Source organism: Pristiophorus japonicus, chromosome 3 (assembly GCF_044704955.1).
Source record: "Pristiophorus japonicus isolate sPriJap1 chromosome 3, sPriJap1.hap1, whole genome shotgun sequence".
Taxonomy (NCBI): domain Eukaryota; kingdom Metazoa; phylum Chordata; class Chondrichthyes; family Pristiophoridae; genus Pristiophorus; species Pristiophorus japonicus.
Window position 1 is genome coordinate 41683876 of NC_091979.1, and position 16997 is coordinate 41700872.

At 45.6% G+C, this 16997-nt stretch overlaps 1 protein-coding gene across 1 annotated transcript in view; it reads left to right on the top strand.

Annotated features, from left to right (window-relative positions):
- The window catches only part of LOC139253784 (high affinity cGMP-specific 3',5'-cyclic phosphodiesterase 9A), a 102588-nt gene that overhangs the window by 57929 nt on the left and 27662 nt on the right, over positions 1-16997 (top strand). The window contains exons 8-9 of the mRNA XM_070873554.1: positions 7403-7525; positions 11120-11212. Coding sequence (XP_070729655.1) covers positions 7403-7525; positions 11120-11212 — 216 coding nt within the window. The remainder of the gene's footprint in view (positions 1-7402; positions 7526-11119; positions 11213-16997) is intronic.

Consider the following 16997-nt stretch of genomic DNA (forward strand, 5'->3'; position numbering starts at 1 on the left):
CAAAGGGCAGCCCCCACTTTCTCACCGGTCTGCTGATAGGTCCATCTGTTGCTCCTCCTGGTTGGTGCTGCTACTGTTACTGCTGTTGGCGCTCCTTTTCTTCCATTCAAATCAAAGCAGCAAGAATGACATTCATCAAAAACTCTGCATGATTATTCATGGCAAATAAGGCAAAACATTAAATCCGAAACAAGCAATCTCCAAGCACAAATATCCCTTGAAAACCCAAAAAGCATATGATCTGAATGCCCCTTTAAATATTGTGTCCAGTGTCCCACTGAAATGAATCTCTCTAGCTATTCAGTGGGTTCACTGATGAGCAGGATTTCTGCTATTTTGTATTAATATAACATTGGAATTATATTAACATCATAGGACCCAATTTGCATGTGTTCATGAGGCACCAGTGCTTCTAAAGAATGTGGGCGCTTAATAATAAGACCTTCACACATTGTGCCTTTAATAACGTCTTATACTTATACGTTTAGTAATTAATTGGTGTTGCAGCAGTTGTCAAATCCTTACCATGTTTTTTAAAAATTCATTTATGGGATGTGGGTGTCGTTACTAAGGCCAGCATATATTACCCAACCGTAATTGTCCTGGAGGAGGTGGTGTTACGCTGTCTTCTTGAACTATAAGAACATAAGAACAGAAGAAATAGGAGCAGGAGTTTGGCTCCTCGAGCCTGCTCCGCCATTTAATAAGATCATGGACTCAGCTCCACTTCCCCGCCCGCTCCCCATAACCCTTTATTCCCTAATCGCTCAAAAATCTGTCTATCGCCACTTTAAATATATTCAATGACCCAGACTCCACAGCTCTCGAGGGCAGAGAATGCTATAGATTTACAACCCTGAGAGAAGAAATTCCTCCTCATCTCAGTTTTAAATGGGCGGCCCCTTATTCTGAGACTATGGCCCCTAGTTTTAGCTTCCCCTACGAGTGGAGATATCCCCTCTGCATCCACCTTATCGAACCCCCTCATTATCTTACATGTTTCGATAAGAGCACCTCTCATTCTTCTGAACTCCAATGAGTATAGGCCCAACCTACTCAACCTATCTTCATAAGTCAACCTCCTCATCTCTGGAATCAACCTAGTGAACCTTCTCTGAACAGTCTCCAATGCAAGTATATCCTTCCTTAAATACGGAGACCAAAACTGTACGCAGTATTCCAGGTGTGGCCTCACCAATACCCTATTTACTTGTAGCAGGATTTCTCTGCTTTTATACTCCATCCCCCTTGCAATAAAGGCCAACATTCAATTTATCTTCCTGATTACTTGCTGTATCTGCACACTAACTTTTTGTGTATCATGCACAAGGACCCCCAGGTCCCTCAATACTGCAGCACTTTGCAATTTTTCTCCATTTAAATTATTTCCATTTAAACCGCTGCAGTCTGTGAGGTGAAAGTACTCCCACAGTGCTGTTAAGAAGGAGTTCCAGAATTTTGACCCAGTGATGAAGAAGGAACCAAGTCAGGGTGGTGTGTGATTTGGAGGGGAACTTGTAGGTGGTAGTGTTCCCATGCACCTGCTGCCCTTGTCCTTCTAGAGTTTGGGAGCTGCTGTCGAAGGATCATTGGCGATTTGCTGCTGTGTGTTCTTGTAGATGGTGCACATTGCAAGTCGTCGCGAGAGTCCACCTCAACCGTCTTCTCCCTGTGGCCGAGGAGCTCCTCTCGGAGTCACAGTGCGGATTTCGTCCCCTATGAGGCACAATGGACATGATTTTTGCAGCGCGACAGCTGCTGTAAAAATGCAGGGAACATCGCCAGCCCTTATACATGGCCTTCTTCGACCTTACAAAGGCCTTTGACACTGTCAACCGCGAAGGTCTATGGAGCGTCATCCTCGTTTTGGATGCCCCCAAAAGTTCATCACCATTCTCCGCCTGCTCCACGACGGCATGAAGGCTGTGATCCTTACCAACGGATCCATTACAGACCCAATCCATGTCCGGACCGGGGTCAAATAGGGCTACATCATCGCCCCAACCCTTTTCTCAATCTTCCTCGCTGCCATGCTCCACCTCACAGTCAACAAGCTCCCCGCTGGAGTGGAACTAAACTACAGAACCAGTGGGAACCTGTTCAACCTTCGCCATCTCCATGCCAGGTCCAAGACCACCGCAACCTCTGTCGTTGAGCTGCAGTACACGGACAACGCCTGCACGTGCGCACATACAGAGGCTGAACTCCAAGATATAGTTGACGTATTTACTGAGGCGTACTAAAGCATGGGCCTTACGCTAAACATCAGCAAGACAAAGGTCCTCCACCAGCCTTTCTTACCGCACAGCACTGTCCCCCAGGCATCAAGACCCACGGCGCAGCCCTGGACAACGTGGACCACTTCCCATATCTCGGGAGCCTCCTATCAACAAGAGCAGGCATTGACGATGAAATCCAACACTGCCTCCAGTGCGCCAGTGCACTGAGGAAAAGAGTGTTTGAAGACCAGGCCCTCAAAACTGCCACCAAGCTCATGGTCTACAGGGCTATAGTAATACCCGCCCTCCTGTATGGCTCAGAAACATGGACCATGTACAGTAGACACCTCAAGTTGCTGGAGAAATACCACCAATGATGTCTCCGCAAGATCCTACAAATCCTCCGGGAGGACAGACGCACCAACATTAGCGTCATTGACCAGGCCAATACCCCAGCATCGAAGCACTGATCACACTTGATCAGGTCCTCTGGGCAGGCCACATAGTTCGCATGCCCAAAGCAAGCACTCTACTTGGAACTCCATCACGGCAAACGAGCCAAAGGTGGGCAGTGGAAACATTACAAGGACATTCTGGAAGGGGAGGGTGAACAGCCAGTTGTCGTGGTTCATATAGGTACCAATGATATCGGTAAAAAAACAGGATGAGGTCCTACAAGCTGAATTTAGGGAGCTAGGAGTTAAATTAAAAAGTAGGACCTCAAAGGTAGCAATCTCAGGATTGCTACCAGTGCCACGTGCTAGTCAGAGTAGAAATAGCAGGATAGTTAAGATGAATACGTGGCTTGAGGAATGGTGCAAGAGGGAGGGATTCAAATTTCTGGAACATTGGACATTGGGGGAGGTGGGACCAGTACAAACTGGACAGTCTGCACCTGGACAGGACCGGAACCAATGTCCTCGGGGGAGTGTTTGCTCGTGCTGTTGGGGAGGGTTTAAACTAATGTGGCAGGGGGTTGGGAATCTATGCAGGGAGACAAAGGGAATAAAATGGGCGCAGAAGCAAAAGATAGAAAGGAGATAAGTAAAATTGGAGGGCAGAGAAATCAAAGGCAAAAGTCAAAAAGGGCCACATTACAACATAATTCTAAAAGGACAAAGAGTGTTAAAAAAACAAGCCTGAAGGCTCTGTGTCTCAATGCGAGGAGCATTCGTAATAAGGTGGATGAATTAACTGCGCAGACAGCTGTTAACGGATATGATGTAATTGGGATTACGGAGACATGGCTCCAGGGTGACCAAGGCTGGGAACTCAACTCAAGGGGTATTCCATATTCAGGAAGGATAGACAGAAAGGAAAAGGAGGTGGGATAGCGTTGCTGGTTAAAGAGGAGATTAATGCAATAGTAAGGAAGGACATTAGCTTGGATGATGTGGAATCTGCAGGGTAGAGCTGCGAAACATCAAAGGCAGAAAACGCTAGTGGGAGTTGTGTACAGACCACCAAACAGCAGTAGTGGGGATGGGGATGGCATCAAACAAGAAATTAGGGATGCGTGCAATAAGGGTACAGCAGTCATCATGGGTGACTTTAATCTACATATAGATTGGGCTAACCAAACTGGTAGCAATATGGTGGAGGAGGATTTCCTGGAGTGTATAAGGGATGGTTTTCTAGACCAATATGTCGAGGAACCAACTAGAGAGCTGGCCATCCTAGACTGGGTGTTGTGTAATGAGAGAAGATTAATTATCAATCTTGTTGTGCGAGGCCCCTTGGGGAAGAGTGACCATAATATGGTAGAATTCTTCATTAAGATGGAGAGTGACACAGTTAATTCAGAGACTAGGGTCCTGAACTTAAAGAAAGGTAACTTCGATGGTATGAGACGTGAATTGGCTAGGATAGACTGGCGAATGATACTTCAAGGGTTGTCGGTGGATAGGCAATGGCAGACATTTAAAGATCACATGGATGAATTTCAACAATTGTACATCCCTGTCTGGAGTAAAAATAAAACAGGGAAGGTGGCTCAACCGTGGCTAACAAGGGAAATTACGGATAGTGTTAAATCCAAGGAAGAGGCATATAAATTGGCCAGACAAAGCCGCAAACTTGAGGACTAGGAGAAATTTGGACTTCAGCAGAGGTGGACAAAGGGTTTAATTAGGAGCGGGAAAATAGAGTATGAGAGTAAGCTTCCAGAGAACATAAAAACTGACTGCAAAAGCTTCTATAGATATGTGAAGAGAAAAAGATTAGTGAAGACAAATGTAGGTCCCTTGCAGTCAGAATCAGGTGAATTTATAATGGGGAACAACGAAATGGCAGACCAATTGAACAAATACTTTGGTTCTGCCTTCACTAAGGAAGACACAAATAACCTTCCAGAAATACTACGGGACTGAGGATCTAGCGAGAAGGAGGAACTGAAGGAAATCCTTATTAGTCAGGAGATTGTGTTAGGGAAATTGATGGGATTGAAGGCCGATAAATCCCCAGGAACTGATAGCCTATATCCCAGAGTACTTAAGGAAGTGACCTTAGAAATAGTGGATGCATTGGTGGTCATTTTCCAACATTCTGTAGACTCTAGATCAGTTCCTATGGATTGGAGGGTGGCTAATGTAACACCACTTTTTAAAAGAGGAGGGAGAGAGAAAACAGGGAATTATAGACCGGCTAGCCTGACATCGGTAGTGGGGAAAATGTTGGAATCAATTATTAAAGATGTAATAGCAGCGCATTTGGAAAGCAGTGACAGGATCAGTCCAAATCAGCATGGATTTATGAAAGGGAAATCGTGCTTGATAAATCTTCTAAAATTTTTTGAGCATGTGACTAGTAGAGTGGACAAGGGAGAACCAGTGGATGTGGTGTAATTGGACTTTCAAATGGCTTTTGACAAGGTCCCATACAAGAGATTAGTGTGCAAAATTAAAGCACATGGTATTGGGGGTAATGTATTGATGTGGATAGAGAACTGTTTGGCAGACAGGAAGCAAAGAGTAGGAATAAACGGGTCCTTTTCAGAATGGCAGGCAGTGACTAGTGGAGTGCCACAAGGTTTAGTGCTGGGACCCCAGATATTTACAATATACATTCATGATTTAGATGAAGGAATTGAATGTAATATCTCCAAGTTTGCAGATGACACTAAGCTGTGAGGAAGATACTAAGAGGCTCAGGGTGACTTGGACAGGTTAGGTGAGTAGGCAAATGCATGGCAGATGCCGTATAATGTCGATAAATGTGAGGTTATCCACTTTGGTGGCAAAAACAGGAAGGCAGAATATTATCTGAATGGTGACAGATTAGGAAAAGGGGAGGTGCAACGAGACCTGGGTGTCATGGTACATCAGTCATTGAAAGTTGGCATGCAGGTACAACAGGCGATGAAGAAGGCAAATGACATGTTGGCCTTAATAGCGAGAGGAATTGAGTATAGGAGCAGGGAGGTCTTACTGCAGTTGTACAGGGCCTTGGTGAGGCCACACCTTGAATATTGTGTTCAGTTTTGGTCTCCTAATCTGAGGAAGGACATTCTTCCTATTGAAGGAGTGCAGCGAAGGTTCACCAGAATGATTCCCGAGATGGCAGGACTGACATATGAAGAAAGACTGGATCAACTAGGCTTATATTCACTGGAATTTAAAAGAATGAGAGGGGATCTCATAGAAACATATAAAATTCTGACGGGATTGGACAGGTTAGATGCAGGAAGAATGTTTCTAATGAGGGGAGGTCCAGAACCAGGGGTCATAGAAACATAGAAACATAGAAAATAGGTGCAGGAGTAGACCATTCGGCCCTTCGAGCCTGCACCGCCATTCAATAAGATCATGGCTGATCATTCCTTCAGTACCCCTTTCCTGCTTTCTCTCCATACCCCTTGATCCCGTTAACTGTAAGGACCATATCTAACTCCCTCTTGAATATATCCAGTGAACTGGCATCAACAACTCTCTGCGGCAGGGAATTCCACAGGTTAACAACTCTCTGAGTGAAGAAGTTTCTCCTCATCGCAGTCCTAAATGGCCTACCCCTTATCCTAAGACTATGTCCCCTGGTTCTAGACTTCACCAATATTGGGAACGTTCTTCCCGCATCTATCCTGTCCAGTCCCATCAGAATCTTATACGTTTCTATGAGATCCCTTCTCAACCTTCTAAACTCCAGTGAATAAAGGCCCAGTTGATCCAGTCGCTCCTCATATGACAGCCCAGCCATCCCTGGAATCAGTCTGTTGAACCTTTGCTGCACTCCCTCAATTGCAAGAACGTCCTTCCTCAGACTGGGAGACCAAAAGTGAACACAATATTCCAGGTGAGGCCTCACTAAGGCCATGTACAGCTGCATTAAGACCTCCCTGCTTCTATATTCAAATCCCCTAGCTATGAAGGCCAACATACCATTTGCCTTCTTTACCGCCTGCTGTACCTGCATGCCCACTTTCAGTGACTGATGAACCATGACACCTCACCTTTTCCTAGCCTGCCGCCATTCAGATAATATTCTGCCTTCGTGTTTCTGCCCTCAAAATGGATAACCTCACATTTACCCACATTATACTGCATCTGCCATATATTTGCTCACTCACCTAACCTGTCCAAGTCACCCTGCAGCCTCTTAGCATCCTCCTCACAGCTCACACTGCCACCCAGTTTAGTGTCATCCGCAAACTTGGCCAAAGAGCGCCCTAAGTGGAGGAAGTGCATCTGGGAGGGCACTGAGCACCTCGAGTCTCGTCGCCGAGAGAATGCAGACATCAAGCGCAGGCAGCAGAAAGAGCGTGCGGCAAATCAGTCCCACCCAACCCTTCCATCAACGACTATCTGCCCCACCTATGACAGAGACTGTGGTTCTTGTATTGGACTGTACAGCCACCTAAGAACTCGTGTTAAGATTGGAAGCAGGTGTTCCTCGATTCCGAGGGACTGCCTATGATGATGATGATGAAACACTGCAGCCATGGTAGACTTCTACAAAGTGACTCTACTCGATTTCCAATATTACAGAATTCTGCAAGGTTACATTTGCCAAACCATTGACTTTCACATGTTTACAGCACATTTGCAACAAAATGAACATTTTTTCCAAGGCCGCATCCTTTGTTATGTCCTGGAAGTAGAATTTTAATCGAAGAAGGGAATTCATATAAGGATGTATAAACAAAGTGTACACGATTTATTTTACAGTGTGTCTTACTTTGTTCTATACAGATGTATGGGCTGATCTGGTTAACAGACCTTCAAAACAATATGGATGACATTGATATCCTAACCATGCTCACCTCAGCAATATGTCATGATTTGGACCATCCAGGCTATAACAATGCATATCAGGTAACAATATCCATTTGACAAGTGTTAACGCAACACAGCTTTGTATTCATATTTGTGTATTTGTGCTATTTATACAGGTGCAGCGTCCCGAATCCGGAACCCTCGGGACTGAGGCTGTTCCGGATTTTGCATTTTACCGGATTTTGGATCGTCTTTCTGACGCCACGAATCCAGAAACACCCGAGCCCAGGTTCGGGTATTTCCGGATTTCAGAACATCAGAAAGCGGGGGTGGGGGGGGGGGGGGGCAGGTGGGAGAGGGGTGGGGGTGCTCGTTGATGAGCTGTTCGGGTCACTGGGTGGGGCCCCGCCACCGTGGAGATGTTTGTGTGGGGCCCCGCCACCGAGAAACTGATCGGGTGGGGCCCTGCCGGCGAGATGTTCGAGCGGGGCCCCGCCACCGTGGAGATGTTCGAGCGGGGCCCCGCCACCGAGATGTTCGCGCGGGGCCCCGCTGCCGAGGACCTGATCGGGCAGCGCCCGCCACTGAGAAAGTGTTCAGGCGGGGCCCTGATGCCGTGGAGGAGTTCTTTATCTGTCCCGAGGTAGGTGGGGTCGTGCAGCTGAGGTAAAGGGGAGGGAGAGGGGCCGGGGCGAAGTAGGGCCAGGGTGAGGTCAGGCCCCATGAATTCGGGGCAGGCAAAGTCGTGGCGAAGTCATAGCGGGTGAAGTCGGTTCGCCGAGGCGGGGGGAGTCCAGATATCAAATCATTTTCCGGTTTCCGGACAACCCCACCACTGATCGGCTCGGTGTCCGGATTCTGGATTCCGGAACTCCGGATTTTGGAGGTCGAACCTGTATAAGCAGTTACTGTTTGTCTGGTTGCATTAATAGTAATAACAGGAGGAGGCAAAAGTTGCCATTAAAACATTTGGCCCCCTTCCTTGTTGCCACATCACAGACTGTCTTCCTGTTTGCAGGCACACTCACACACTTTACATTGGTTTGACCACGGCACAGGACACCAACCGATGTGATTGGCTTCTTATTGAGTAAACTAGATCGCACCAAAATAGTTGAACTGGAGTGGTAACTAAAGCAAAAGAGCCCGCCTAAATCAAATATATTGCCTGTGTCGCCAAAGCTCTGTTTGTAGTCTATGGGCCTTCCCTGCTGCATCCATATCAAGGTGCTAAGTGGCTAGACCTCGGTCCTCCATGCTCGGACTCTGTTGACAATTGGCCAATCTGAGATCCAGGCAGTCAAATAAACTCTGTTTTCTAGTCCTTTTTATTTTCCCAGCCACAAGCTCTGCACTGGTGGATCAATTGCTCATGGAAGATCAGAAGGTCATGCACATGCTGTCCTGGCCTCCATTGCATCACCTCTGGGTTCAAGTGGCCTGACAGCGATTTCACCAACCTCTAGTCCAAGGGCAGCCAAGCTTTTACTGTCTGATGGGCTGAGGGGCTTTCCAACTGTACAGAACCCTCACCAGGCATACAGTTGACCTTTTCATGTTATGGAGAGAAAGAGCCACCAGATATGCATAATCTCTGGTCGGCTGGGGAGACTGAAAACAGGAGGTGCAGACACAGATTGCAAGAAAGGTACATCTTCACAGCAAGAGAGGAGAAAAGTCATCAGATGTGGCAATTTGGTCTATCCATTGGCATAATCTAATGAATATCTCATAACAGTATACATCAAGGTTACTGGTCTCTAAAAACAGTAACCATTTGAGTCCATTGGGGAGTGGTTCTAGTCCCTCTTACGTTCAGTAGATATCTAAATCTCTGTCAGGCATGGGGGAGTGTGCATCTATCTCCCTGGCAGTATAATGTGGATAGATTTCTGTGTTGCAGATAATTTGAATCAAATAATTAGAGACAGTATACCTCGCATGGTGCACTCAAACTGTAAGTATAATGTCTGTGCAAAGTGGTTTTGGTTATTACCAATGCTAAATTTGTGGATTGTAATTGGGTACCAAGACCTGAATTGTTCTTGAACCAAGGTGGAGTGAGTCTGCCTCCTCCATTTAGCTATAACTGCACCCCAATAGTACAATCATGGTGTGAATCCACACTAGATTTTAAGGAAGATATTCCCCAATCATTTATTGTTGTTTTTAAAATTTGAACTTTAAATTTGGACGGTCCAAATTTTGAACTGCTGTCTTAACAACAACTTGTGTTTCTAGAGTGCCTTTAACATAGTAAAACATCCCAAGGCGCGTTATAAAACAAAATTTGACACTGAGCCACATAAGAAGATATTAGCGCAGATGACCAAAAGCTTGGTCAAAGAGGTAGGTTTTAAGGAGCATCTTAAAGGAAGAAAGAGACGTAGAGAGGTGGAGAGATTTAGGGAGGGCATTCCAGAGCTGAGGGCCTAGGCAGCTGAAGGCCTAGGCAGCTGAAGGCAAGACCACCAATGGTTGAGCGATTACAATCAGGGATCCTCAAGAGGCCAGAATTAGAGGAATGCAGATAATTCAGAGGGGGGGTTGTGGGGCTGGAGGATCTAATTTATCCAAATTCTCATCTCAATAGAATAGTCAATCTTTTGACACAATAGAACTGTAAGGCATGGTTGATAACATCAAGTAACTGAGCAATTGAGCCGAGTGCGTACCAACACGTAGAAGCCTAATACACTGAAACTGGTTGCAGGAGCTGTTAGAGTTTATGGGGTGGAAATTAGGTTGGAGCTTCTTAGGATGTTAATGATGGTGGGACGGTAAATTTTGTGCCGGAAATGGTTTGCGGCGGCAGCCAAAAAATGTGTTTGCTGCACCATGAGAGTGGAGTGGAATGCTAATGGAGGCGTTCCACACTTCTGTTAGGGCCCTAGGCCAGGTGAACAACTGAAAATCCATTGCTAAAGCGCCCTAAGCGAGGCCTCCCTGGAAAACAAAATCAGGACAAAAAGCACAAAAAACATTTCTGATAACTTACTCCCCCCAATAAAGGTGAATCGCAAAAATAAATCAGAGAAATATTAATTTAATTTACCTTTTCCAATCATTCCTTTCCGTAGCGCCCCAAGACAGCTCTGCACACCAGCTTTCAAAGGCGCTGTCACCACGGAGCGCTACAGGTGCCGTTATAACCTAATATCGAAATGCTGTTGAAACCGGTTGCACACTGGCTTGACGCTCCTGGATGATACTGGACAGTACCACCGGCACCTGCACATTGAATGTGCTGAGCGGCGAGAATGCCAGCGCTCGCGGCTCCGACCCCTTTAATGCTCCTGTTCCGACCCTTTTCAGGGGCGCTAAGCGACCGAATTTCTACCTCTATGAGTTTGTCATCTATTAATTATTGTACAAACACGTCAAAGCTGATTGGGGTTATTTGTTACTTGTCAAGATGTACTAAGAGTATATGATTCAGGAAATGGTGTAACTCAGTTAATAGACATACAGAAAAGTTTATAATTAAAACATCCATAATGACTCAGATTTATATCAAAATGTAATGCCTTCAAGTATCACTCTTACTTTGTGGAATCTTTCAGCTGGAGATCTGAAGTTGACACTGTGAGGTTGAAATTGGGATTGATGCTTCCAACTGATCTTTGAACCATGTGTTGTTGATCCAGTAAGTTTTGTGGAATATCAAACAGCTGCTTGTTTACTTGCCTTTAGATCAATGCTCGCACAGAACTGGCATTGAGGTACAACGACATCTCTCCACTGGAGAACCACCACTGTTCTGTGGCTTTTAAGATCCTAGAAAAGGTAATTTGACAATAACCACCGAGAAAGTAATTGGTTAAAAGTAGTCAATTAAAATTGATTATGTCCATTAAGCTAAATGTAATATTTATTTTAGGATATTTTTTCCCCCTTGCAAACTTATTTTTCTCAGAAGAACATAAGAACATAAGTTTTTGGAGCAGGAGGTCTGGCTGTACTAAATGTTATATACTTCGATGCAAAGAGCATAGATGAGCTGAGAACACAGGTAGACACTTAGGAGTATGATATTATAGCTATTACAGAGACATGGCTAACAGAGGGGCAGGTATGGCAGCTCAACATTCCTGGTTACAGGATCTTCAGGATAGAAAGGGGTAAAAAGGGAGGGCGGGGAGTTGTGTATTGATTAAATAAACTATTACAGCTGAGAGGAGGGATCATCAAATGAAGCCATATGGGTCAAACTGAAAAACAATAAAGGGGCGATCACACTGCTGGGAGTGTACTATAAACACCCAGTGAGAGGGAGATAGAAGAGCAAATATGTAGGCAAATTTCTGAGAAGTACAAAAACTATAGGGCAATAATAGTAGGGTATTTCAACTATCCTAATATTAACTGGGACAAAATTAATGTGATATGTATAGAGGGTGCGGAATTCCTAAAATGCATTCAAGAGAACTTTTTTAGTCAGTATGTAACAAGTCCAACACGGAAGGGAGCGGTTCTGGATTTAGTTTTAGGGAATGAAGCTGGGCAGGTGGAAGGGGTATCAGTGCGAGAGCATTTAGATGCTCGTGACCATAATTCAGTCAGATTTAAGGTTGTTATGGAAAGGACAAGGATAGACCAGGAATAAAAGTTCTAAATTGTGGAAAAGCTGAGAAGTGATTTGGCCATAGTGGACTGGAAACAGCTACTTGGAGGTAAATCATTGTCAGAGCAGTGGGAGGCATTCAAGGAGGAGATCCTGAGGGTTCAGGCCAAATATGTGCTCTTAAAGAAAAAAGGGTGGGACTAACAAATCCAGAGCCCTCTGGATGTCGAGGAACATACAGGGTAGGATAAAGAAAAAAAAGGGTGGCTTATGACAGATACCGAGGGCTAAATACTGCAGAATCTCTAGAGGAGTATAGAAAGTCCAAGGGTGAAATTAAAAGGAATATTCGGAAATCAAAGAGAGAGCATGAAAAATTCTTGGCAAGTAAAATCAAGGAAAACCCAAAGATATTTTATAAATATATTAAGAGCAAGAGGATAACTAAAGAAAGAGTTGGGCCTATTAGAGACCATGAGGGTAATCTGTGTGTGGAGGCGGAAGATGTGGTCATGGTTCTTAATGAATACGTTGCATCTGTTTTCACAAAAGAGAGGGGTGGTGCAGATACTGCTATCGAGAAGAAGTGTGAAATATTAGATGAAATAAACATAGTGAGAGAGGAAGTTTAAGGGGTTCAGCAGCTTTGAAAGTGGATAAATACCCCGCCCAGATAAAATGTATCCCAGGCTGTTAAGTGAAGCAAAAGAGGAAATAGCAGAGGCTTTGACGATCATTTTCCAATCCTCTCTGGCTTCAGGTGTGGTGCCAGAGGACTGGAGGACTGCTAATGTGGAACCTTTGTTTAAGAAGGGAGAAAGAGATAGACCGAGTAACTACAGGCCAGTCAGCCTAACCTCATTGGTGGGAAAATTATTGGAAAAAATCCTGAAGGATAAGATAAATCTTCACTTAGAAAGACATGGATTAATCAAGGGCAGTCAGCATGGATTTGTTAAGGGAAGGCCGTATCTGACTAACTTGATTGAATTTTCCGAGGAGGTAACCAGGAGGGTCGATGACGGCAGTGTGTATGATGTGGTGTATATGGATTTTAGCAAAGCTTTTCATAAGATCCCACATGGCAGACTGGTCATGAAAGTAAAAACCCATGGATCCAGGACAAAGTGGCAAGTTGGATTAAAATTGGTTCAGAGGCAGGAAGCAAAGGGTAATGTTTGATGGGTGTTTTCCGACTGGAAGGATGTTTCCAGTAGGGTTCCGCAGGGCTCAGTACTAGGTTCCTTGCTTTTTGTGATATACATCAATGATCTAGACTTGAATATAGGGGGTTGGCAGACAGGAAGCAAAGAGTAGGAATAAACGGGTCCTTTTCAGAATGGCAGGCAGTGACTAGTGGGGTACCGCAAGGTTCAGTGCTGGGACCCCAGCTATTTACAATATACATCAATGATTTAGATGAAGGAATTGAATGTAATATCTCCAAGTTTGCAGATGACACTAAGCTGGGTGGCAGTGTGAGCTGTGAGGAGGATGCTAAGAGGCTGAAGAGTGACTTGAACAGATTAGGTGAGTGGGCAAATGCATGGCAGATGCAGTATAATGTAGATAAATGTGGGTTATCCACTTTAGTGGCAAAAACAGGAAGGCAGAATATTATCTGAATGGTGACAGATTAGGAAAAGGGGAGGTGCAACGAGACCTGGGTGTCATGGTACATCAGTCATTGAAAGTTGACATGCAGGTACAGCAGGCAGTGAAGAAGGAAAATGGCATGTTGGCCTTCATAGCAAGAGGATTTGAGTATAGGAGCAGGGAGGTCTTACTGCAGTTGTACAGGGCCTTGGTGAGGCCACACCTTGAATATTGTGTTCAGTTTTGATCTCCTAACCTGAGGAAGAACATTCTTGCTATTGAGGGAGTGCAGCGAAGGTTCACCAGACTGATTCCCGGGATGACAGGACTGACATATGAAGAAAGACTGGATCGACTAGGCTTATATTCACTGGAATTTAGATGAATGAGAGGGGATCTCATAGAAACATATAAAATTCTGACGGGATTGGACAGGTTAGATGCAAGAAGAATGTTCCCGATGTTGGGGAAGTCTAGAATCAGGGGTCACAATCTAAGGATAAGGGGTAAGCCATTTACGACCGAGATGAGGAGAAATTTCTTCACTCAGAGAATTATGAACCTGTGGAATTCTCTACCACAGAAAGTTATTGAGGCCAGTTTGTTAGATATATTCAAAAGGGAGTTAGATGTGGCCCTTACGGCTAAAGGGATCAAGGGGTATGGAGAGAAAGCAGGAATGGGCTACTGAAGTGCATGATCAGCCATGATCATATTGAATGGTGGTGCAGGCTCGAAGGGCCGAATGGCCTACTCCTGCACCTATTTTCTATGTTTCTATGTTTCTATGTATGATTAAGAAGTTTGCAGATGATACTAAAATTGGCTGTGTGCTTGATAATAAAGAAGAAAGTTGCTGATTGCAGGAAGATAACAATGTACTGGTCAAGTGGGCAGAATAGTGGCAAATGGAATTGAATCCAGAGAAGTGTGAGGTAATGCATTTTGGGAGGACTAACAAGGAAAGGAAATACACATTAAATGGTACTATACTGAGAAGTGTAGAGGAACAAAGGGACCTTGGAGTGCATGTCCACCAGATCTCTGAAAGTGGCAGGCCAGCTAGATAAGGTGGTTAAGAGGGCATACGGAATGCTTGCCTTTATTAGCCGAGGCATAGAATACAAGAGCAGGGGGGTTATGCTTGAACTGGATAAAGCACAAGTTAGGCCACATCTGGAGTACTGCGTGCAGTTCTGGTCACCACATTACAGGAAGGGCATGATTGCACTGGAGAGGGTACAGAGGAGATTTACAAGGATGTTGCCGGGAGTGAAAAATCTTAGCTATGAGGCAGATTTGATAGGCTGGATTTGTTTTCATTGGAACAGAGGAGGCTGAGGGGAGACCTCATCGAGGTGTATAAAATTATGAGGGGCCTAGATATAGTGGATAGAAAGGGCCTATTTCTCTTAGCAGAGAGGTCAACAACCAGGGGGCATAAATTTAAAGTAATTGGTAGAATGTTCAGAGGGGATTTGAGGGGAAATTTTTTCACACAGAGGGTTGTGGGGGTCTGGAACTCACTGCCTGAAAGGGTGGTAGAGGCAGAAACCCTCAGCACATTTAAAAAGTACTTGGATGTGCACCTGAAGTGCCATAACCTGCAGGTTTATGGACCTACAGCTGGAAAGTGAGATTAGGCTGGATTGTTGGCCGGCATGGACACGATGGGCCGAAATGACCTCCTTCTGTGCTGTAAACTCTATGATTTTATGATTCTATGAGTAGACTATTCAGCCCCTTGGGCCCGTTCCGCCATTCAATAAAATCATGGCAGATCTTCAACCTCAACTCCACTTTCCCACCCATCCCCATATCCCTTGATTCCAATCTATCGATCTCTGTCTTGAATATACTCAAAGACTCAGCATCCACAGCCCTCTGGGGTAGAGAATTCTAACCCTCTGAGTGAAAAAATTCCTTCTCATCTCAGTCTTAAATGGCTGACCCCTTATCCTGACAACTTTTCTCCTTGTTCTAAACTGTCCAGGCAGGGGAAATAATCTCTCAGCATCTAGTTTAAATAAGAATATGTTCCATCGGTAATTACAGTTGCAGTTTGCTTGCAGGTGACCTTCAGCAGATGGCAAAGTACTTAACCTTTGTCCATCTTTAACAAAGGAGACAAGTCCGACTGCGGCAACTAGAGAGTAATCTCCCTGCTATCAGCCACTGGGAAAGTCGTCGCTAGAGTCCTCCTCAACCGTCTTCTCCCTGTGGCTGAGGAGCTCCTCCCGGAGTCGCAGTGTGGATTTCGCCCCCTTAAGGGGCGCAACAGAGATGATTTTTGCAGCGCGACTTTTTTTTGCTTCTTCAATCTTACAAAGACCTTTGACACTGTCAACCACGAGGGTCTATGGAGCGTCCTCCTCCGTTTCGGATGGCCCCAAAAGTACGTCACCATCCTCCGCCTGCTCCACGACGACATGCAGGCCGTGATCCTTACCAGCGGATCCATCACAGACCCTATCCATGTCCGGACCGGGGCCAAACAGAGCTGCGTCATCGCTCCAACCGTCTTCTCAATCTTCCTCGTTGCCATGCTCCACCTCACAGTCGACAAGCTCCCCACTGGAGTGGAACTGAATTACAGAACCAGTGGGAATCTGTTCAACCTTCGCCGTCTACAGGCTAGATCCAAGACCACTCCAACCTCTGTCGTTGAGCTATAGTACGCGGACGACGCCTGCGTCTGTGCACAGAGGCTGAACTCTAGGACATAGTCAATGTATTTACTGAGGCGTACGAAAGCATGGGCCTTACGCTAAACATTAATAAGACAAAGGTCCTCCAGCAGCCTGTCCTCGCCGCATAGCACTGCCCCCCAGTCATCAAGATCCACGGCGCGGCCCTGGACAACATGGACCACCTCCCTTATCTCGGGAGCCTCCTATCAACAAGAGTAGAAATTGACGATGAGATCCAACACCGCCTCCAGTGCGCCAGTGCAGCCTTCGGCCACCTGAGGAAAAGAGTGTTTGAAGACCAGGCCCTCAAAGTTATCACCAAGCTTATGGTCTACAGGGCTTAAGTAATACCCGCCTCCTGTATGGCTCAGAAACATGGACCATGGCTAGTAGACACCTCAAGTCACTGGAGAAATACCAGTCTCCGCAAGATCCTACAAGTCCCCTGGAAGGACAGACGCACCAATGTTAGATTCTTCGACCAGGCCAACATCCCCAGCATTGAAGCACTGACCACACTTGGTCAGCTCCGCTGGGCAGGCCACATAATTCGCATGCCAGACACGAGACTCCCAAAGCAAGCGCTCTACTCGGAATTCCTTCACGGCAAACGAGCCAAAGGTGGGCAGAGGAAACGTTACAAGGACACCCTCAAAGCTTCACTGACACCTGGGAGTCCCTGGCCAAAGACCGCCCTAAGTGGAGGAAGTGCATCCGAGAG